Below are 23256 nucleotides of genomic sequence, written 5' to 3'. Positions count from 1 at the left end.
CAAATTCACTGAAAAAACCATAGGTTTCACACATGTTATAGTTAGCTGTACATTTTACTGATAAAAAACCAATGAAATTCCCCCGTTATAGTTACTGTAGGCAACTATAACTCACGCGACCGTAATCCTCTGCTGATGCTAATACTGTATTTAGACACTTATTTGCCCATGTCTTCTTCCATTAAATTTTAGCTATACATATATTACAAATATTTTTTTTTCATAAAGACACATGTCATCAGCAGAGGATTACGGTCGCGTGAGTTATAGTTGCCTACAGTAACTATAACGGGGGAATTTCATTGGTTTTTTATCAGTAAAATGTACAGCTAACTATAACATGTGTGAAACCTATGGTTTTTTCAGTGAATTTGCAAGGTTTTTTAAATGCTAATTCCTAACTATAACGTGTGTGAAACCTATGGTTTTTTCAGTGAATTTGTACGTTTTTTTAAATGCTAACTTACTTTACGCCATTCGTGGCGTGCGCGCCCAGTTAACGCAGTTCGTTCCGTGCGCGCAGGGTGCGCTTCGCGCACCGTGCGCGCACAGTTAGCACGCGGTGCGCCTCGCGCACCGCGCGGCCACTTTACACAGTTAGTGCCATGCACGCACGGTGGTCACGCGGTGCACTGTGCGCACCGCGTGCCCACATTATGCGGGATGGGTCATGTACGCACGACGCGCTTCGCGCACTGTGCGCACATGGGGGACATATTATGCGCATCGTTGTGAAATGTTTTGTTTATTATTTTCATTTGTTTGATATGCCATGCACAAATGGTGCCCTTAGGGCACCATTTGCACTTGGGGTGGGGAGAGTGTGGATAATTTTTTTTTTTTAAACCAATTTTTACCGTACGCGTACGGTAAGCGTAATCGGCGATTTTTCGAAAAAAAAGAAATAAATTTTTTGGCCTTGGGGGTTGTTTGGGGGCCCGTATATCACTGCTGGGTGAATATTATCTCAATAAACTGCCCCTTTACACATTTTTGGGCTTCATTTATGCTGCCCCACTCAGAGTGCGAGAGAGAAAATGGCAGCCGCCGCTTCCTGGTTTCGGCCGAATCGAATGTTTACTAAGATCTAAGAGCCAATCAGAATCGCGCTCGCGCACGTCACCGTACGCGTACGGTAAGCGCACTGTAAGCGCACCGTAAGCTGGCTCAGATATATATATTGATTTAAAGGCTATTTTCTCAGAATCTACTGAACAGATTTACACCAAACCTACAAAAGGCACTTCCTTGACCTGAGGACTACCTCTCTGCCAAATTTCAAGTAATTCTGTTCAGCCGTTCGGGCTGTAGCTGTGTCTAAAGGTCCTATGGAAAAATGCATGGGAAAAACACGTTTTGGGACCCCCCTTTTATCTCAGCCCCCGCTTGACGAATCCCCCCGAGACTTTCAGGGTAGGAGCGGAGCGTAGCGCCCCACCTATTTTGAAAAATTCGCGAGGATTCGTCGACCGGCGCAAAAGTTATTCAAAATAGAATGTTGCGGATTTCCTATGGAAACGTGGTCCTAACTATTACTACCTACTGGCGACCGCCAGTAGGTAATATATATATATATATATTCACTGAAAAAACCATAGGTTTCACACACGTTATAGTTAGGAATTAGCATTTAAAAAACCTTGCAAATTCACTGAAAAAACCATAGGTTTCAGACATGTTATAGTTAGCGGAAATTTTACTGATAAAAAACCAATGAAATTCCCCCGTTATAGTTAGTGCAGGCAACTATAACTCACGCGACCGCAATCCTCTGCTGATGCTAATACTGTATTTAGACACTTATTTGCCCATGTCTTCTTCCATACATTTTTAGCTATACATATACTACAAATATTTTTTTTTCATAAAGACACATATGTCATCAGCAGAAGATTGCGGTCGCGTGAGTTATAGTTGCCTGCACTAACTATAACGGGGGAATTTCATTGGTTTTTTATCAGTAAAATTTCCGCTAACTATAACATGTCTGAAACCTATGGTTTTTTCAGTGAATTTGCAAGGTTTTTTAAATGCTAATTCCTAACTATAACGTGTGTGAAACCTATGGTTTTTTCAGTGAATTTGTACGGTTTTTTAAATGCTAAGTTACTTTACGCCATTCGTGGCGTGCACGCCCACTTAACGCAGTTCGTTCCGTGCGCGCACGGTGCGCTTCGCGCACCGCGCGCCCACTTTACGCAGTTAGTGCCGTACACGCAAGGTGGGCACGCAGTGCGCTACGCGCACCGCGTGCCCACGTTACGCACTGTGCGCACATGGAGGACATATTATGCGCTTCCTTGTGATAGGTAATCTGTTAAATTTAATTTGTAAGTGATGACAATAATATGCCATGCACAGAGAGTGTTTTTTTTTTTTTTATTAAAATTTTTAGCGTAAGCGCACCGTACGCGTACGGTAAGCGTAATCGGCGAAATTTTCAAAAAATAAAAATTTACCGTTTTTGGCCTTGGGGGATCTTTGAGGACTCAACTAACATGGCTATGTGCATGGGCGCTGTCTAAACAGCCCCTTTATATGTTTTTTGCCTTTGTTTACAGCCCCCCCCTCAGAGTGCGAGAGAGAAAATGGCGGCCGCCGCTTCCTGGTTTCGACCGATTCGAATGTTTACTTAGATGTAACAGCCAATCAGAATCGCGCTCGCGCACGCCACCGTACGCGTACGGTAAGCTTACGGTAAGCGTACCGTAAGCTGGCTCAGATATATATATTGATTTAAAGGCTATTTTCTCAGAATCTACTGAACAGATTTACACCAAACCTACAAAAGGCACTTCCTTGACCTGAGGACTACCTCTCTGCCAAATTTCTAGTAATTCTGTTCAGCCGTTCGGGCTGTAGCCCTGTCTAAAGGTCCTATGGAAAAATGCATGGGAAAAACGCGTTTTGGGACCCCCCTTTTATCTCAGCCCCCGCTTGACGAATCCCCCCGAGACTTTCAGGGTAGGAGCGGAGCGTAGCGCCCCACCTATTTTGAGAAGTTCGCGAGGATTCGTCGACCGGCGCCAAAGTTATTCAAAATAGAATGTTGCGGATTTCCTATGGAAACAGGGTCCTAACTATAACTACCTACTGGCGACCGCCAGTAGGTAATATATTCACTGAAAACACCACAGGTTTCAAGAACGTTATAGTTAGTTGGACATTTCACTCGTACGAAACCCCGCAATGCACTGCTGATGACGTCACATATTACATCATTCATGACATGGTCAGTGACATCACTGATGACATCTCAAATCACATCCCCGATGACATCATCCACGTGATAATCTGATACACCTCCTCACACCCTAATATAACCTTTGATACGCCCACTGATACAGACTACTATTTTTGAAACCATAGACACACCAATACCAGTTACTACATTCCCACTCACTGAATCCTAGGTCTACACACACATCCACTCATTCACTCATACATGCAATCACTCTTCAACACAGCACTATCATTTGCACTCATACACCTATACAGACACTCACACACTGTCACACATCCATAGACTTACACACTAGGCCTCGGCGAAAATTTCGTTCCGTTCGCGGAAATTGCGATAATTTGACATTTTCGCATTCCGCGGAGAGCGCGAAAATGTCAAAATTTCCCCATTCTGCAGCTTGGCGATAATTTGTTTCTTGCTCGCGCTGTAAAATAATACATTCTCGCGCGCGCGATTGCCTTACCTGAATCCCTGCGTTCGCCGACAGGTTTTCTTGATCCGGTCGCGTTCTCCATGAGATGTTGTATTGTTTTTAGACATTTGCGCTGTCTCGCGACAGTTCGCGCCCGCAGTGATGTCATGAGTCGCACGATCACGTCTTCATTCTTGCGATCATGCACCTCGAGACAACTGATAACAAGATGGCCGCGCCTGCGAGCAACCACATGGGTAAGTTGGCGAGCCGCAACCATGCAGAAAATCTCGCGAACATGCAGGAAAAAACCTTCCGCATCTTCGAGAAATTTTCGCGTGTTTGCGATAATTTTTAACATTTTCGCGATAATTTGCGAAAGTGGATTTCGCAAATTCCGCCCACCCCTATTACACACACACCTAGTCAGTCATGCAAAGAATCAATCACACTCCCATTTACTCACCTATACAGTTATACACACCTCACTTATTCATACAGATACTAACACATACTTACTCTCTTATACAATCACTGATACAAGCATACACTCATGCATACAGCCACTCTCACAATCACTCGCTCTCACATATAGTCGTTTATATATTCCAACACTCACATATACTGCCTTCTACATATGTAGCTACTCACACATGTACCACTGAGACATCCATTCACTCACCAACACACCCCCGTACACACACTCACCCATCCATACAGTTCATCACAGATGTACTCTTGGACCCATACACCCAGTGAATCACTCATGCACACATCTATGCAGAGAGTCACACACACCCCACCCACCAACACAGACACTCAGGCACCCATACAGATACTCAGACAACCAAACAATAACCCATATAGACACTCATCTAGCTACTCACCAACCCATGCAGCCACTTACACACCAACTGACAGACTGGTACAGACATTCACACAGTTTAGTCACTAACTCATGCATTCAGTAAGACATGTTTAAACACTGACTTATAAAGACAGTCACACACCTACTAAATCATCCATTCACACACTCATACACCCACTCATTCTTCAATACACCATGGCAAATATATATATATAAAACATATTTAAACTTCACAGAAACACACAGTCACTGGATGATGACATCAGTGATGTCATTTGAGATGTCATCAGTGATGTCAAGATTGATGTCACTGACCATGTCATGAATGATGTAATATGTGACGTCATCAGCAGTGCATTGCACGGGCACACGTTATAGTTAGCTGAACTAACAAAAACGGCTGAATTTCTCTGGTTTTCTTTGAGTGAAATGTCCAACTAGCCTACATATGTGTATATATATATATTCACTGAAAAAACCATAGGTTTCACACATGTTATAGTTAGCGGAAATTTTACTGATAAAAAACCAATGAAATTCCCCCGTTATAGTTAGTGCAGGAAACTATAACTCACGCGACCGCAATCCTCTGCTGATGCTAATACTGTATTTAGACACTTATTTGCCCATGTTTTCTTCCATAAATTTCTAGCTATACATATATTACAAATATTTTGTTTTCATAAAGACACATATGTCATCAGCAGAAGATTGCGGTCGCGTGAGTTATAGTTTCCTGCACTAACTATAACGGGGGAATTTCATTGGTTTTTTATCAGTAAAATTTCCGCTAACTATAACATGTGTGAAACCTATGGTTTTTTCAGTGAATTTGCAAGGTTTTTTAAATGCTAATTCCTAACTATAACGTGTGTGAAACCTATGGTTTTTTCAGTGAATTTGTACGTTTTTTTAAATGCTAAGTTACTTTACGCCATTTGTGGCGTGCGCGCCCACTTAACGCAGTTCGTTCCGTGGGCGCACGGTGCGCTTCACGCACCGTGCGCGCACAGTGAGCAGATGGGCCATGTACGCATGATGCGCTTCGCGCACCGTGCGCACATGGAGGACATATTATGCGCTTCCTTGTGATAGGTAATCTGTTGAAATTTTTTGGGGAAATGCTGTGCTCTTATATGCCATGCACAAATGGTGGCCTTCGGCCACCATTTGCACACGGGGTGGAGAGAGTGGGGTTTTTTTTTTATCATTTTTTACCGTATCGTACGGTAAGCGTACGGTAAGCGTAATCGGCGAAATTTTCGAAAAATAAAAAATTACCGTTTTTTGCCTTGGGGGATCTTTGAAGACTCAACTAACATGGTTATGTGCATGGGCGCTGTCTAAACAGCCCCTTTATATGTTTTTGGCATTTGTTTATTAGCTCCCCCTCAGAGTGCGAGAGAGAAAATGGCGGCCGCCGCTTCCTGGTTTCGACCGATTCGAATGTTTACTAAGATCTAAGGGCCAATCAGAATCGCGCTCGCGCACGCCACCGTACGCGTACGGTAAGCGCACCGTAAGCGCACCGTAAGCTGGCTCAGATATATATATTGATTTAAAGGCTATTTTCTCAGAATCTACTGAACAGATTTACACCAAACCTACAAAAGGCACTTCCTTGACCTGAGGACTACCTCTCTGCCAAATTTCAAGTAATTCTGTTCAGCCGTTCGGGCTGTAGCTGTGTCTAAAGGTCCTATGGAAAAATGCATGGGAAAAACGCGTTTTGGGACCCCCCTTTTATCTCAGCCCCCGCTTGACGAATCCCCCCCGAGACTTTCAGGGTAGGAGCGGAGCGTAGCGCCCCACCTATTTTGAAAAATTCGCAAGGATTCGTCGACCGGCGCCAAAGTTATTCAAAATAGAATGTTGCGGATTTCCTATGGAAACGTGGTCCTAACTATAACTACCTACTGGCGACCGCCAGTAGGTAATATATATATATATATATATTCACTGAAAAAACCATAGGTTTCACACATGTTATAGTGAGCTGGACATTTTACTGATAAAAAACCTATGAAATTCCCCCGTTATAGTTAGTGCAGGCAACTATAACTCACGCGACCGCAATCCTCTGCTGATGCTAATACTGTATTTAGACACTTATTTGCCCATGTCTTCTTCCATTAAATTTTAGCTATACATATATTACAAATATTTTTTTTTCATAAAGACACATATGTCATCAGCAGAGGATTGCGGTCGCGTGAGTTATAGTTGCCTGCACTAACTATAACGGGGGAATTTCATAGGTTTTTTATCAGTAAAATGTCCAGCTAACTATAACATGTGTGAAACCTATGGTTTTTTCAGTGAATTTGCAAGGTTTTTTAAATGCTAATTCCTAACTATAACGTGTGTGAAACCTATGGTTTTTTTCAGTGAATTTGTACGGTTTTTTAAATGCTAAGTTACTTTACGCCATTCGTGGCGTGCGCGCCCACTTAACGCAGTTCGTTCCGTGCGCGCACGGTGCGCTTCGTGCACCGCGCGCGCCCACTTTACGCAGTTCGTGCCGTGCACGCACGGTGGGCACGCGGTTCACTACGCGCACCGCGTGCCCACGTTACGCTGGATGGGCCATGTACACACGATGCGCTTCGCGCACCGTGCGCACATGGAGGGCATATTACGCGCTTCGTTGTGCAAGGTAAACTTTTACATTTTAATTGCTTACATATGCCATGCACAAATGGTAACTTCGGCCACCATTTGCACACGGGGTGGGGAGAGTATTGTTAATTTTTTTTTTTTAAATATTTTTTACCGTACGCGTACGGTAAGCGTAATCGCCAATTTTTTGAAAAAATAAATATTGACTTTTTGGCCTTGGGGGTTCTTTGGGGACACCTTCATCAAGGCTAGGTGGTTAGGAGCAGTCTAAACAGCTCGTTTATATGTTTTTTCCCTTTGTTTTTCCTCCCCCCCTCAGAGTGCGAGAGAGAAAATGGCGGCCGCCGCTTCCTGGTTTCGACCGATTCGAATGTTTACTAAGATCTAACAGCCAATCAGAATCGCGCTAGCGCACGTCACCGTACGCATACGGTAAGCTTACCGTAAGCGCACGGTAAGCGCACCGTAAGCTGCCACAGATATATATATTGATTTAAATGCTATTTTCTCAGGAACTACTGAACAGATTTACACCAGACCTACAAAAGGCACTTCCTTGACCTGAGGACTACCTCTCTGCCAAATTTCAAGTAACTCTGTTCAGCTGTTCGGGCTGTAGCTGTGTCTAAAGGTCCTATGGAAAAATGCATGGGAAAAACGCGTTTTGGGACCCCCCTTTTTTCTCAGCCCCCGCTTGACGAATCCCCCCGAGACTTTTAGGGTAGGAGCGGAGCATAGCGCCCCACCTATTTTGAAAATTTCGCGAGGATTCGTCGACCGGCGCCAAAGTTATTCCAAATAGAATGTTGCAGATTTCCTATGGAAACAGGGTCCTAACTATAACTACCTACTGGCGACCGCCAGTAGGTAATATATATATATATATATATATATCCGAAGACACCACCATTTCAGTACACTTCTTGACCTGTGGAAACTCTACCAGGAAGAAGGACTGCCTCTGCTGATGAAAGGACTGCCACTCTGCTGGACTGCTGCTCTGAAGGAACTACTACCCTGCTGTGCTGACCTTCTGTCCTCTTGCCTGGATAAGGAGGACAGGAACTGCATCTCTTGAACCAAGAACCCAGAGGGACTCCAAGGGCTAGTTGGTTGGCCTTCTGATCTGAAGACTCGGGGAAATAACAGGCTTTCCACAACTTTGCACCTAGACTCTGTCATTCGTGAGTGTACCCTGCCAAGTGGTGCCACCCCAGTCCTGGCCCTTGAAAATTGGTATAAAGTGCTTGCCAGACTCAGTGAATCCAGCAGAACCAACTTATCTCCTCTCCTGTGCGGCGCATCCCTGATCAAAACTGATGTAACGCTTCTGCTGTGTGGACTGGACCCATCGTAAAGACCCGTATCACAACCGCAACCCTCACTCTCCTTCAGAACCGCCGCAGTGCAATGGATCCTTGGAACAGGCCTTTTCATCTCTCTACAGCAGCCTCGACAACAGACTCTGCATCGCAGCTCCTTGGAACAGATGCATCAATTCACCTGCGCAGCGCATCTTCGACACGTATCCTCGCAACACTCTGAAAACCAGGATTTACGGTACTCTGTTCAGTGGGCCTAACTGGGTCCCTGTAACCATCCCACACTCCATCGGGGTTTGTCTGAGCTTGTGACTTTGTCCTTGTCCAGCACGAACAGATATCCACAGTTGGCACTTGGGCTTTTGGGTGCTATTCTCACTGAAAATTGCTTATCTCTCGTACTAGTGATTGGATTTTGTCATTTTGGTCTTGTTTTATTTATTAATGAAAGTTCTATTTTTCATACTGGTGTGGGATCCTTTTTGTGTGGTGTTTTCACTTTATTACTGTTTTAAGTGTTGCACAAATACTTAATACATTGCCTCCAAGTTAAACCTGACTGCTCTGTGCCAAGCAACCAGAGGGTTGAGCACGGGTTGATTTAGGGTTGGCTTGTCCCTTACCCTGACCAGGATTGTGGCTGCTTCTTGACCAGGGCTCACACCCTAGTCAACCAACAACCCAATTTCTTACATGGGTGTACACCACCATCCCATATCTGAAACCAATTTGAATTTTAAATTCTCCTTTATTGGCCTTTTTGCTTTTTCCTTTTCTCCCTGACTGTGGTGTTTGACACACCTACAAGAATGGAGTTCGAGATGGCCAATATGGATACCTATACTGTGGCCTAGGTCAGTAGTTCTGCAAGGAGAGCACCACCAAGCCAAGAGCACCAACCTGAAAGGTGAAGTTCCAAAAGGCAATGAGGACCTGTATGGAAGCTCACCAGTCAATGGTTGAAGCCATAGGAAAGGATGATGGGATAGAAGGTCCTGGAAAAGACCTTCCTGTGGTGCCAACTGCAGTTGAGGGGAATTACTTGACCCCTGAAGTGGAGTCCCCTGCCAGAGAAGGAAGCAGTATGCCTTCCACAGCCGGCCCCCACAGAAGCTAGCAGAAAGGAGACAGGAGAGAGACATCAAGCTGCAGACGGCCCACTTGAGAATGGAAGAGAAGAAACCGGCCATGGAGGAAAGGAAACTGGCCATGGGGGAGAGAATCACTCTGGAGCAGTTGGCTCATGAGAGGAGCATTAAAGAGCTGGATATCAAGGCTAGACCAACAGAGTCCAGCAGTGATGGTGGCAGCACGTCTACAGTGCCCTTTGGAGACAGGAGGGCCCACATCCCCAGGGGTCTGGTGCCTGACTTTGTTGTGAGGGACCACATGGATAAATGGTTTGAAGCACGAGGAAATTCTGCAAATTAGCCTGCCTTACAGCCCCTACCAAATGTTTTTAATATAGCAGACCGTTCTGCGGTCTCTCACCGGCAAACTACTTTTAAAATATGTCATCTGAATGTGAGATCGTTGGTCTGCCATTATTTAGATGTCTTTACTCTACTTACAAATGAAAGACCAGATATATTTTTCTTAACGGAAACTTGGCTACATGACAACGCCGCGGCGGCGATAAATCTTGCCTTACCTACGGATTATACTATGTACACCTTACATCGTAATTCGAGAGGTGGCGGGATTGCGGCCGTGGTTAAGACATGTTATCCTTGCTCATGGAATGCCATAGGTATAGCGGGTTGCGAAAGCGCCCACTTCGCAATCTCGATGACCCCTCAATTTACCTTTTCTGGTCTGGTTATCTACAGACCCCCCCGGTCCTGATGATGCCTTTCGAACTGCTCTTCCAGAGGTGGTCTCCTCTCTAGCCCTTAGATCAGCAAATTTTAGTATAATAGGTGATCTTAATCTCCACATGGATGTTCCTCAATCCTCTGTGGTGAGTAGTTTTCTTGCAGATCTTGAGGCGCTACGATTATATCAGCAAATTAATTGTCAGACCCACGTAGGGGGTCACATGCTGGACCCCTTTCTGACGAATCTGGATAATGTGAAAGTACTGCCGCCTAAACCTATGGTTTGGACAGACCACTACCTGGTCGAAATTCGGATCACTCCGAATATCTCCCCTTTTAAAAGTACTACACCCGCCGTTTTTAAACGTCCTTGGAGGAATATGAATCTGGAAGATTTCCACCAGCTTCTGTTACAACATCCTCCGGAACACCCTACAGATGTCGCCTCTGGGTATGACCACTTTTGCGAGTGGTTGACCCAAGCATTAGACACCTTAATACCAGCGGGTTGGAGTAAGATCCGGCCGGGCCATTCAAGCCCATGGTATGATGACTCCCTTAGGCTCCTTAAGGTCGCCTGTAAAAGGGCAGAAAGAGCTTGGCGCAAGGCATACGATCCTATCCTTAAACAGGAATATCAGGCCAGCATTAAACTGTATCACCGAGCTATCTGTAAAGCACGAGCCTCTTTTTATTCCCTAGAATTTAAGAACAGTGCTAACCCAACTAAACTAATCTTTAAGGTTTTTAAAGATTTGACCAATATGAAAACCGCAGTGATGGGGAATGGCTCTCTGGCCCACTGTGAAGAGTTAGCATCTTTTTTTGTGGAGAAAGTGGACGCGATCTACAGATCTTTTCCCTCTCCTATCACATCTAATAACAATGTAGGATTTATGCATGTCATTCCCAGTCCATTGTTAGTGCTTCCCGGGCCATCTCAGGAAGAGTTTGAATCCTTAGTTGTGAAAGTTAAATCGGGTTCTCCGGCGGACCCTATGAGACCTGCACAATTTAGGGAATCTGCCGAGATCTGTTTCCCGCTTCTTCATAATCTCATCAGGTTATCTTTTACATCTGGGACGGTACCCATAAAATGGAAGCAAGCCATGGTTATGCCGATGTTAAAAAAGTCTACTTTAGATCCAACAAAACCAGAACATTATCGGCCCATTTCTCTGCTTCCATGGATTTCTAAGATTGCTGAGGCTCATGCCAATAATATTTTATCTGGTCACCTTCTAAATACAGGCATTCTTCATCCCTCCCGGATGGCTTTCGAGCAGGCCATAGCACGGAGACAGCTCTGTTGGCTATGGTTGAGCACCTGCGGAGGATGCTAGACTCTGGACAGACGGCGGCACTGATCCTTTTGGATCTTAGTGCCGCCTTCGATACTGTCTCCCACCCGATTTTGCTTCAACGGTTAAGAGAAGCCGGAGTGGAGGGTACAGCTCTAGAATGGTTTCGCTCATTTTTGGCTGAGCGCACTTTTAAAGTGTTCACACCTCCCTATGCGTCTACTCCCCGCCACATCTCCCAAGGAGTTCCGCAGGGTTTGGCACTTAGCCCGACCCTATTCAACTTGTATGTGCAACCACTGACGGTGGTCGCCAATAAATGGGGCCTAACTATGGTGTCCTACGCTGATGACACCCAGTTAGCGGTTGCACTAAACGGGAATACTGCGTTGGATGCCTCCAATTTTCAGAGGGCCCTTAAGGAGGTGGCAAGCTGGATGACGGACAACCGTCTCCAACTTAATGCTACTAAAACTGAAGTTTTAGTCTTGGGCAAAGAGGCTCATCTTTGGGGAGACGGATGGTGGCCATCAGAGCTTGGCCAAGCCCCTATCCCGGTGACACAGGTAAAGAACCTCGGGGTCTGGCTTGATGCCAATCTATCATTTACCCCTCATACAAAAAAGGTCGCTGGTACCTGTTTTGGTGCCCTTCAAAGTCTTAGGCCCATCTTCAAATTTTTCGATGCCTCCACTAGGCAACTTATAGTCCAAGCAATGATTCTTTCCAGATTGGATTACGCAAGTGCACTTCTATTGGGCACCAACCAAGCAGAGCTTACACGCCTTCAGCGTGTGCAAAATGCGGCTGCCAGAATGTTGGTCGGTTTGCCCAAGTTCTGTTCAGTTAGGCGTTCCATTTTGGACCTTCATTGGCTGCCCGTTCGGCAGAGGATAAAGTTCAAAGCATTGTGCCTGGTTTTTAAAATTTTGAAGTTTGCTTCTCCTCCTATTTTAGCTCAGACCATCTCTTATTACACCCCTGCTAGAGCATTACGATCAACGGGTCAATTTCTGGCTAATGTCCCTCGTTTCAAAAAAGCTAGAGTGGGCAGCCGCTCATTTGGTGTTCTGGCAGTAAGCCTCTGGAACACACTGCCTGTTAGTATTCGCTCTATTCCTGAGTTGTTGCCTTTCAGAAAGGCTGTGAAAACATTTTTGTTTCCTTCGGCTTAATGGTCGCGGCTGGTTACCACGTGTCTGCTGTTATGTTACCCGATCTTCTATAGCGCCGGGACGCCACTTGGCTGTGGCATCTGTGCGCTTTATAAATACAAATAACATAACATAACAAATGCATAGGATCCCTGAGGTCAAATCAGGCGCTAGTCTTTGGGAACATATACCTAGCGAGAGGAGGGATGTCCTGTTGGCCCTAGAGAAGGGGGACAGGATGAGGCATACCCCAATGCAAGAAACCTTTGTCAAACAATATGGCCTCACCCCAGAGAAGAACAGGTAGAAGTTTAGGGACAGTCAGAAACTGCCCAACAGTCATGAGTGGATTGTGAGGACTCCTTATTACAAGGCACTGGATGGTTGGGTGAAGGGAAGTGAAGTAAAGGAGTATCAAAGGCTGTACAATTTGATTGCAAGAGAGCATATGTCCAGTCTTTGTTTCCCAGATCAGCCAGCGCCTTACTGAAAGTAAGGTCACCGACCCCAGGGAGCTTGTTAAAGAGGCAGGCCGTTGGATCAGCACCAGGGTCCACAAGAAGGTATCTGTGGGGATCACCACAGGGGTGGGCAGGGTCCCCACCAGAAGATGGAGGGGGAGACAAACATAAAAACAGGGAGTGTTCTAAAGCACCCTAACCTAGCTCTAAGGTTCAGGACTCCCAATCCCACATGAGCAGCAGAAGAAGAAATGGTTCTCTGACAGCAAGTCATCAGAGAAAGCACTCCCTAAGTGTTGTGATTGTCAACAGTTTGGGCACTACAACAGGGGATGCCAAGGGTCCCACGCAAGCACAGCCCCCCACTGGTAGGCAGTTACCGGGGTTGGTTAGGGTAGCGCTTGGAGAAGAGATTGCCCCAGATAATGTTGAGAAGAATGCAGATGTTATCCTAGATTTCCTGGGTGACAGAGAGATGGTGCAGAGAACTGACATGCCTAGTAATACTAAGAAATACAGGCCATGGGTCACCATCAATTGGCAGAGGATGGAGGCTCTGAGAGTCACTAGAACCAGCATGACAACTGTCAGATATCATCTGGTGACCTCAGAGCAGGAAGTCCCTAATGCATTTCCGCCAAATTGTTGCAGCCAACAACTACGAGTCACTAACCAGTGGCTCTGGTTCCTTTGGGGGAGGGGGGGGTTCCTTGAGGGTAGCTGTGAGCCCATCCATGCCTCTGGATTGTCTGCTTGGCAGTGACCTAGAGCAAACCATCTGGAAGGAGGTGGAGCTCAAGTCGCATTTGGAGATGATAGAGGTTCCTGTGTGGGACTGCCTGACCACATGGTTCATGGCCACCCGAGAGGGTAGTCATCAAGAGGACATGAAGCCTGGAAGAGGCCCAAGTAGCAGGCAACACCTGTGGTGATCCCATAATATACTAGGAGAATGGTTTCCTGTATAGTGAGCCTAAGGCTCCTGAACCTGGTGCAACACGTGTGCTGGAGGTCCCCCAGTGTTACATGGTCTTCCTACTTGAGCTGGCTCATGACATACCAGTGGCAGGTCATCTAGGGGAGACAAGACCTCTGAAAGGCTTGTCACCCACTTTCACTGATCTCGGATGAGAAAGGCCTCGGATGCGTTTTGCAGGTCATGCCCTACCTGCCATGCCAGTGGCAAGTTAAGAGGGAAGCACAAGGCTCCTCTGCAGCCAGTCTTGGCGTTGGCACATCCTTTGAACTTGCACATTGACACTGTTGGGTCTCTGGACTTCAAGACAGTCCTTGGCAACAGATTAACCCTGGTCTTGGCGGACAATGCCAGCCGGTACCCAGAGGCTATACCAGAGATCAGTGACAACACCCACTGTGGCCAACCAAACCATCCATCAATCAGGGGTTTATAAAGTGCACTGCTCACCCATTAGGGTCTCAAGGTAATAGGGAGGGGGGTGGAGATTGTGCAGCTCCGATGGGGTCATCTGAAGAGCCAGGTCTTGAGGTCTTTCCTAAACTGGAGCAGAGTGGGGCTTTGCGTTCCCCAAGGAGGTGGTATCTGACCGTAGTACCAACTTCATGTCGGCATACATGAAATCCACTGGAAGGAGTGCCGGGTTACCTACAAGTTCTCCTTACCACCCACAAACAAACAGGCTTGTTGAAAGGTTCAATAAAACCATAAAAGGTATGATCATGACCTGGTCACAGCCCCTGAGGCAGAAGTGGAACATCCTCCTGCCATGCCTTTTGCTGGCATACAGGGAGGTACCACAGAAGGGGGTTGGCTTCAGCACCTTTGAGCTTCTGTATGGGTGCCCTGTGAGAGAACCTTTCAGTCTGGAAGAGGAGAGCTGGAAGCAAGCTCCCAGGAAGGCCCTTCAGGATGTGGTCAGCTACATGCTGGCATCTGTACCCAAATGAAGCGCTTCTGTAAGAAACACAAAGACACTCTAGAAGCCAGCCAGGAGGTCCTGAAATGGTGGTATGACCAGAAGGCCACTCTGATCAAGTTTCAGCCTTGCCAAAAAGTGTGGGTGATGGAGCCTGTGGAACTGAGGACTCTGCAAGACTGATGGTCGGCGCCCCATGAGGTGAAAGAGTGCAAGAGTGAGGTCACCTACTTGGTGGACCTCAAGACTCTCAGGAACCCTCTAAGGGTTGGGAACGTCAGTTGCCTCAAACCCCACTACTAGAGGTCTGAAGTAACTGTTTCTGTTTACAGATGATGGGTTGGAAGAGGAGAGTGGATGTCTCCCCAACCTCCTTTCTTCCAAGGAAAAGGATGGGTCAATTGAGGGTGTCAGCCTCACCCCTACTCTGACACTAAAACAACACAGACTGTCACCAATTGTTGGGGCAGCTCACCTACTCTTCTCCCTTACTCCAGGACTGACTACATGGTGCACCCATGATATTGACACTGGGGAATGCATGCCTGTGAAGACTAAAATCTGCAGTTTGTCTGATAAGGGGAAAGCAAGCATTGAGGAGGAGGGGGTCTTCAAGATGCTGCAGTTAAGGGTTATTGAGCCCTCAAACAGCTCTTAGTCCAGCCCAGTGGTATTGGTCCCCAAAGCTGCTCCTCCAGGTAATACTGCAGAATTTAAATTCTGTGTGGAGTACCAATGGCTCAATACTGTCACCAAGTCTGACACACACACCATCACCCTCATAGATCGGTTAGGAGCTGCCAAGTTCCTCAGCACGATTAAATTCTGGGTACTGGCAAATTACCTTAACCAAGGGTTGTGAAGAGAGATATGGGTTCTCTACCCCCCCCAAGGGGCACTTCCAGTTCCAGGTGATGCCCCTTGGGTTTAAGAATGCCCCTGCCACCATCCAAATGTTGGTCATCCAGGTCCTAGCAGGGCTGGAGAACTTCAGTGCCACCCATGTGGTTGACATTGCGGTCACTAGTTCTAGCTGGGAGGACCACCAGTGCCACCTCAGAGAAGTGCTGCAGACATGAATATCAAGGCAAGTAAGTGCCAGCTGAGTGAAGAGAACTCCCAAGGGGATGGGCAGTTCTCCCCACTTTCAGAGGAGGGGGGGGGGCGTGTTGGACCTGGCATCCTTGGTGTGGTTTACCCCCAAACTTTTGCATTCAACCATCCTGTTTGCTTACTTTGCTTTTTGCTGCCTTTAGGATTCTGTGCACTTTCCCACTGTTGATCAGTACTAATGTGATTGTGCGCTCTTCTTACAACATGGTAGAATTGGCTTATATCCAGTTGGCATATTTAATTTAATTATAAGTCTCTAGCAACCTTGTACCTCCTGTGCCCAGAGCCTGTAAATTAAATGCTACTAGTGGCCCTACAGCACTGATCGAGACACCCACTTAAGTAGCCCTTCAAACAGGTCTCCGGCCTGCCACTGCAGCCTGTGAGTGCAGTGTTTAACCTGGCTGTAAGAAATTGGGTTGTTGGTTGATTGGGGTGTGAAGCCCTGGTCAAACAGCAACCATAAACCTGGTCAGGGTGAGGCACAAGCCAACCCTAAATTAACCTGTGCACAATTATTTCAGTAACATGTTTTTCAGGTGGTTGTGAGTTTTCTACTTCTGACTCTGGAAGCAACCCCATGTGAATAATGTGCCACAGCTGAAGGTTGTTGCTTAAATTCATTAACTTACTGGACTGGTTTTCCCTTTAACTTCAGTAGGTAGGAGAAACACAGAGAACACAAGCTAAAAAAGCTTTTAAAAATGGCTGAGAGGGTGATTTACTGTTCAGCAAAATAGGATGTTATGGTTATCTCACCTCGTTTAAGTGTGGGGGCCAAGAGGTGCCTAACAGCAAAACCCCACAAGGTTTTATTTTTGGGCTTTGGACAGCGAGGTGGCAACTTCACCACAGTAAGAATGATAACCTGGAAGAAGGATGATGCAGTGGCAAGCTATTGTTTAAAAAAGATAATTTGTCAGCACTTCCAAAATTAATTCATTATTTATCATGCCTGTGTCGGGTAGGTAATCCAGAATGCTAGATTTCTAAGTAAGTTAAAGGAATTCGGGAGCAGGTGCATGTTTGCCCTTCTTGTCAGAAGCCAAGATACAAAGAACTGAACGGAACAACAAAAGAGCAATACAAACAAGAACAAAGGAAATACAAATTCTAAACAAAATTACCTTAAATATCAATGCAATGGCTTGGCCTGACCAGCGGTAGTGTTCAGGAGATAGCTGCATATGTGTCTTGATGACATCAGCAGGCTGTGTCACCACAGATGCCAGTACACCTGCCAGGATTCCGCATCCAAAATTCACAAGGGGTGCAAATGCTGGATCTTGCTCTGCAGCACAGAAAAACACCAAGATCACTTCACAAACCACATAGTGCATTTCATAATTACCATGGAACCACTTACAATGTGACTCTGCAGCCAGATGAAAAAATCCCACTTTTCACATCAATCACCACCATACTACTAAAAATGTCCACATCACACCTCAGAATTAATTCAGAACACAATTCACCACCATGATGCTAACAATGCTAACAATGCCAACACCTCATTATTGAATTAATTCAGAAAGCTATTAATTGCCATACTGCCGTGCAACACAAAACCTTGCAGACAAAATCCAGACGACGATTCACCACCCAACAGCCATAAATTGTTAAGACATCAATGAGACAACTTTTCACCGCCACAATTCCTAAAGATACCAGAATCTCATTACTGTCAACAGACAACTATTCACCACAAATTATTACAATGGTAATAAATGGGATATGGTTGCACATAGGCCCTAAACTAAACCCTAAACATATATAGGAACACTGTATACTAGTAATACCAATTAGTTAAATGGTGCTCTACCATCAGTGCATCTTGGTACCCAAAGATGTAGCTGGAACGGCTATACAGTCATTCCTTATGCATGGACAGTTTAATGGGAACACTGATACAATGTTTGTGTTATGTAGTCCAAGGCACGTTTTAACAAGAAATATATCAACATGTGGTTTGTCCTCCCAACTTTGTTAAGGCTGTAAAAAACATATGTATTTATTTAACAATCATAGCCATACATTATTTAAGCATGTGAGACTGACAAAGATCACTGCAGTTAGAACAAGCATTTGCAATGCAATAGGTCTCGCATTTGCGCGAATTTCAGCTATTGACATTGTAAATGACGTCTTTTATTTATGTGTTGAGAAAACCTGCATGCGGAGCACCGCTTGCAGGTTTTCTAAACAAAAATAAAAGGCATTATCATTTACAATTCCAATACTTTAAACTCTCACAAATGCAAGACTTATGTGGCACTCGCGCTTCAGCTATACAGATCGGAAGTTAAAGAGCGACTACCACGATTGTCAGGTGCAAGTATTGTGGAAAGTGGCATCTTTAAAGTTTTGTTTTCTTTTTATGTTCCGTATGTGTTATTTCAGCACATCGCAAGAAAACTACAATAGTAAAACCTGATATCAGTTGTACTGGACTTTTGGCAGCAGTCTCCTTTAACTATCGACATTTCTCCTGTAACTTCCGCGCTTTTGACAGCTGGATGGATAGGCTGTATGCAGGGAGAGCACGTGTGCTGTAGGAGAGGGTGCCCATGGAAATAATCAGAGACTGGAAATGGAATTGCCTACCAGAACAGTCAGTCACTGAGTAATAGTCATCATCTCTGGACTTGTACCGGTGGAGCACGCCCAACTACAGAATGCGGCGGGAACGTTTAGCAGCTAAACACAGTGCAACACGTGCTCTCGCACAGAAGCGATTTCTCCCAATCCCAAGTCTCGGTCCTGACCCGACCGCCAATAAAATGTTAACCATGCTTCCCAGCCAATCCTCAACATGGTGAGCTTTCTTTATCCAATAAACAGCTGATAAAAAATCCTATAGCAAATTGTATGAGAAGTGTTCCCTCCCTCCACACACGGAAAACCTTAGGTTAGTGCATATTTATGATCGCTAGTTGAATGTTATATTTTCCGAGTGATTGAGTGGGATTTTCACTTGGGACACAGCTCTAGTACTGTGAGATTTCAAGAGTACAGAAATAGAATTTGTATTTTCTACTTCTTTACTTTGACATCACGGACAACGGGAGTGAGGGTGGGGGGATGGGGGGATGGGTAAACAAGGCAGGACAACAGGAGGGAGGGGGGTAAAGAAGGCACCAAAGCACATCGTGCCTGCAGTAAGCGGAACTGAATAAAGAAAATAGTGCTCACAGTCTAACTAAAACGTACTGTGTAACAACCGAAGTAAAGGGGCCAGTCGCCATGGGAGGTAAAGAGGAGGCGGTACTAAGGAGGGACTAACAAGCCTATTTACGAATCAGCACCCAGCATTTAGCACAGACAATGATAAGTCAATGGCAAATATGGCGGGGCTTCTTTTCGCTTCTCCACCACAAGTCTCGCAGCGCATGAGCGCTAGCTTTAGGCTCGACCTAAAAATATATAGTAGAATACCACAATTTGAAGTGATGTATATAACTCTCAAGAACCTTAAGTCTCACAAAAAAAGAGTTGCATGAACAAACACAGGAAACATAGGGAGTGCTATCCAGAAACGTTGTGAACAGGACAGTGTGATAATGAGCAGAATCTCAAACAGCAAAACTTTTATCTATTTGTTTGGTATGGCCTCAGTAACTGTATGAAAGAAATAAAGATCTATAGTAAGATTTTATCCTAAGTTATAGTTACGGAAACCTTATTTATTCTTTCTATAGAAACTAAACTTAAATAATAAAAACATTAGAAAATCGAAAGTTATACCTTTAATTTATTATTACGCACAACCTTTAAAATACGATAACTTTGTTTATTTTTTGTATACAAACCAGACAAACTACACAAAGATTAGGAATTCTTAAGTTTTATGTACACCGTAAATTTAAAATTTACGCAACATCTTTAAATAAATATAACACACACCTCCCTACACAGAGCACTGAACTCGGTAGGCACTGTACATTAACTATAACTCGTACCTTCTATATGCACTGCTTATACCTTTTGATAATACATCACTTATACCACGGGTACTATAGTACGGCCTGCGGGACGCCAGCGGCCCGGAAAGCCTTTCTTGGCGGCCCGCGAACCTTGCAGACATCATACCGGTGTTTTTTTGTTGTTTTTTTACAGTGTCAGCAAACACAGACGCTGCTCTGTGGGGGCCGGGCGATTCAAGTGATAGTCCGAGTGGAGCTGCAGGGGCGCTGAGAAGAGGTGAAATACAACAAAGCCTCGTTATCATGCAAATGGTCTCCTAAACACCTGTGAAGTACTCGGGTGGGGCTGTGAGTGCGCCCGCGAAGGGAAGCTGCCTCAGCTGCCACACATGGGTGGGTGGGGGGGGGGGGGGGGGGGGGAAGTGACAAAGAATGACAGAGGACAGCAGGGTGTGAGAGTCAGGTGAGGTGACAGAGAGCAGTAGGGAGAGACAGAAACAGACTAACTGATAGAGACAGAAACAGATAGAGGCAGAGACAGATAGAGACAGAGTCAGATAGAGGCAGAGTCAGGGGCAGACAGAGCTAGATAGAGACAGGGACAGACTGACAGAGGCAGAGACGGATAGAGGTAGAGAGAGACAAAGAAAGAGGCAGGGACATATAGAGGCAGAGACAGAAAGAGGCAGAAACACAGATAGAAACAGACAGATAGAGGCAGAGACAGGGACGGGGCAGACAGAGACAGAAAGGGAGACAGAGGGAGGGAGACAGACAGAGACGGGGCACACAGAGCTAGATAGGGACAGGGACAGACAGACAGACAGAGACGGAAAGGGAGACAGAGGCAGAGAGACAGATGGAAAGGGAGACAGAGAAGGAGACAGAGATGGAAAGGGAGACCGAGAGGGAGAGAGGGAGGGAGACGGAGTGGGAGGGAGACAGGGAGTGGGAGGGACACAGAGAGAAAGGGAGACAGAGAGAAGGAGACAGAGAGAGGGAGACAGAGGAAGGGAGGCAGGCAGAGGGAGGGAGGGAGGCAGGCAGAGGGAGGGAGTCAGGGGGAGAGGGAGGGAGAGGGAGACAGATGGAGGGAGAGGGAGAGAGGGAGAGGGAGAGAGAGGGAGAGGGAGAGGGAGAGACAGGGAGAGACAGGGAGAGAGACAGGGAGAGAGAGGGAGAGGGAGAGAGAGGGAGAGAGAGGGAGAGAGAGGGAGAGGGAGAGAGAGGGAGAGGGAGAGAGAGGGAGAGACAGAGAGGGAGAGGGGGAGAGAGGGAGAGACAGAGAGAGGGAGGGAGAGACAGAGACAGAGAGACAGAGAGGGAGAGACAGAGACAGAGACAGAGACAGAGACAGAGACAGAGACAGAGACAGAGACAGAGACAGAGACAGAGACAGAGACAGAGACAGAGACAGAGAGAGAGAGAGAGAGAGAGAGAGAGAGAGAGAGAGAGGTATAGATGTATGCCGGGTCAGGTGGCTCAGTGGACGGAGGCGTCCGCTGCAGGGGCATGTGTTCCACCTCATTGTTACTGTTTTTTTTGTTGCTCTAGCCCCACCCCCTCACCCAATGACCCCAGGGTGCGGCCCTCAGCCACAAACCACACTGTAAATTTGGCCCCCGAGAGAAAGTTTGAGAGTACCCATGACTTAGACCATCTGATATCATAGCATTTACAACAACACTTATGAATTCGCAAATCGCATAATTTGTGAGAACACAGTGCATGGAAGAGTGGTGAGGTATAGTTAATATAGTGTGGCTAATGAGTTTTGCTCAGACGTCTGCAGCCAGTGCAATCACCTCATGCCTCTTTAATTCACCACTAGACATGCCCAGCTTCTTTATCTTACTCTTGTAGGTGTTTTCCATCCTGGCATTTTCCTTATCGTCTTGTTTTCCCCGCTTTCTCATCTTCCTTCTTTCCCTCTTTTGACTATTTAATTTCTTGTTCTGGATCAGTCTTGTGTGGAAAAATAGTTGATGGCACCCAAAAGTGAGTACCTGTGGGCCCCACCTGCAACCACAGGCTGAGATTAAGCACTGATTGAGTTAACAAATGTATACCAAAACTTTTTAAAAAAAAGGACAACTGCTTCGGAGACTTTATATAAGCAGCTATACCCGCTAAATCCACCTTTATCGATGAAACGACCAAGTTTTCAACTGTTTTCTAAAAAGGATTTAATTGAACCGCCGTTTTTTATTATTGACTCATTACCTACCTTCACAGCTAGCCGCCACAAAACCCTAAAACTCACTGTATCACTACCCATATCTAGAGCTTACATTTAATAGAATTATCTTCTATTTGGGGAGGGGATCTCCTCCTTTTACATTTAATCCTATCTTTCCCTTACCTCTATTTATCCGTAAGCCCTAAAATAACCCATATCTCCCTTTACTGCTACTCACCACTAAATCTTAAATTTAATAAACGTATTTTCTTTTGGGGGAATCTTCCCCAAATTCCTCCTTTTTTACGTTACTCCTAACCTTCCTTTGTCACCATCAACCCCTAAATCCTAAACTTACCCTTGCCCTCCTTTACCACTACCCACCCCTAAAATTACTCCTACATTCCTTTACCACTACCCACCCCTAAGCCCCTAAAAATTACCCTTGCCTCCTAATACTACCCTGATCCATAAGATTACCTTCTATATATATATATATATATATTCACTTTAAAAACCATAGGTTTCACACATGTTGTAGTTAGCTGGACATTTCCCTCGTAAAAAACCAATGAAATTCCCCCGTTATAGTTAGTGCAGGCAACTATAACTCACGCGACCGCAATCCTCTGCTGATGACGTCAGATATTACATCACTGTATTTAGACACCTATTTACCCATGTCTTCTTCCATTAATCTTTAGTTATACATATATTACAAATATTTATTTTTCAGAAAGACAAATGTAATCAGTGATGTAATATCTGACGTCATCAGCAGAGGATTGCGGTCGTGTGAGTTATAGTTGCCTGCACTAACTATAACGGGGGAATTTCATTGGTTTTTTACGAGGGAAATGTCCAGCTAACTATAACATGTGTGAAACCAATGGTTTTTTAAGTGAATTTGCGAGGTTTTTTATATGCTAATTCCTAACTATAACGTGT

General features: G+C 45.5%; 1 protein-coding gene across 1 annotated transcript in view; it reads right to left on the bottom strand.

Moving 5' to 3' along the window:
• Positions 1–23256, bottom strand: part of SLC25A38 (solute carrier family 25 member 38) — a 268806-nt gene that overhangs the window by 78085 nt on the left and 167465 nt on the right. The window contains exon 6 of the mRNA XM_085601115.1: positions 17334–17497. Coding sequence (XP_085457241.1) covers positions 17334–17497 — 164 coding nt within the window. The remainder of the gene's footprint in view (positions 1–17333; positions 17498–23256) is intronic.

This window comes from Triturus cristatus, chromosome 4_2 (genome assembly GCF_964204655.1).
Source record: "Triturus cristatus chromosome 4_2, aTriCri1.1, whole genome shotgun sequence".
NCBI classification, from domain to species: Eukaryota; Metazoa; Chordata; class Amphibia; order Caudata; family Salamandridae; genus Triturus; species Triturus cristatus.
Note: the sequence above shows the minus strand (reverse complement) of the source record. Positions and strands in the feature narration are given on the sequence as shown.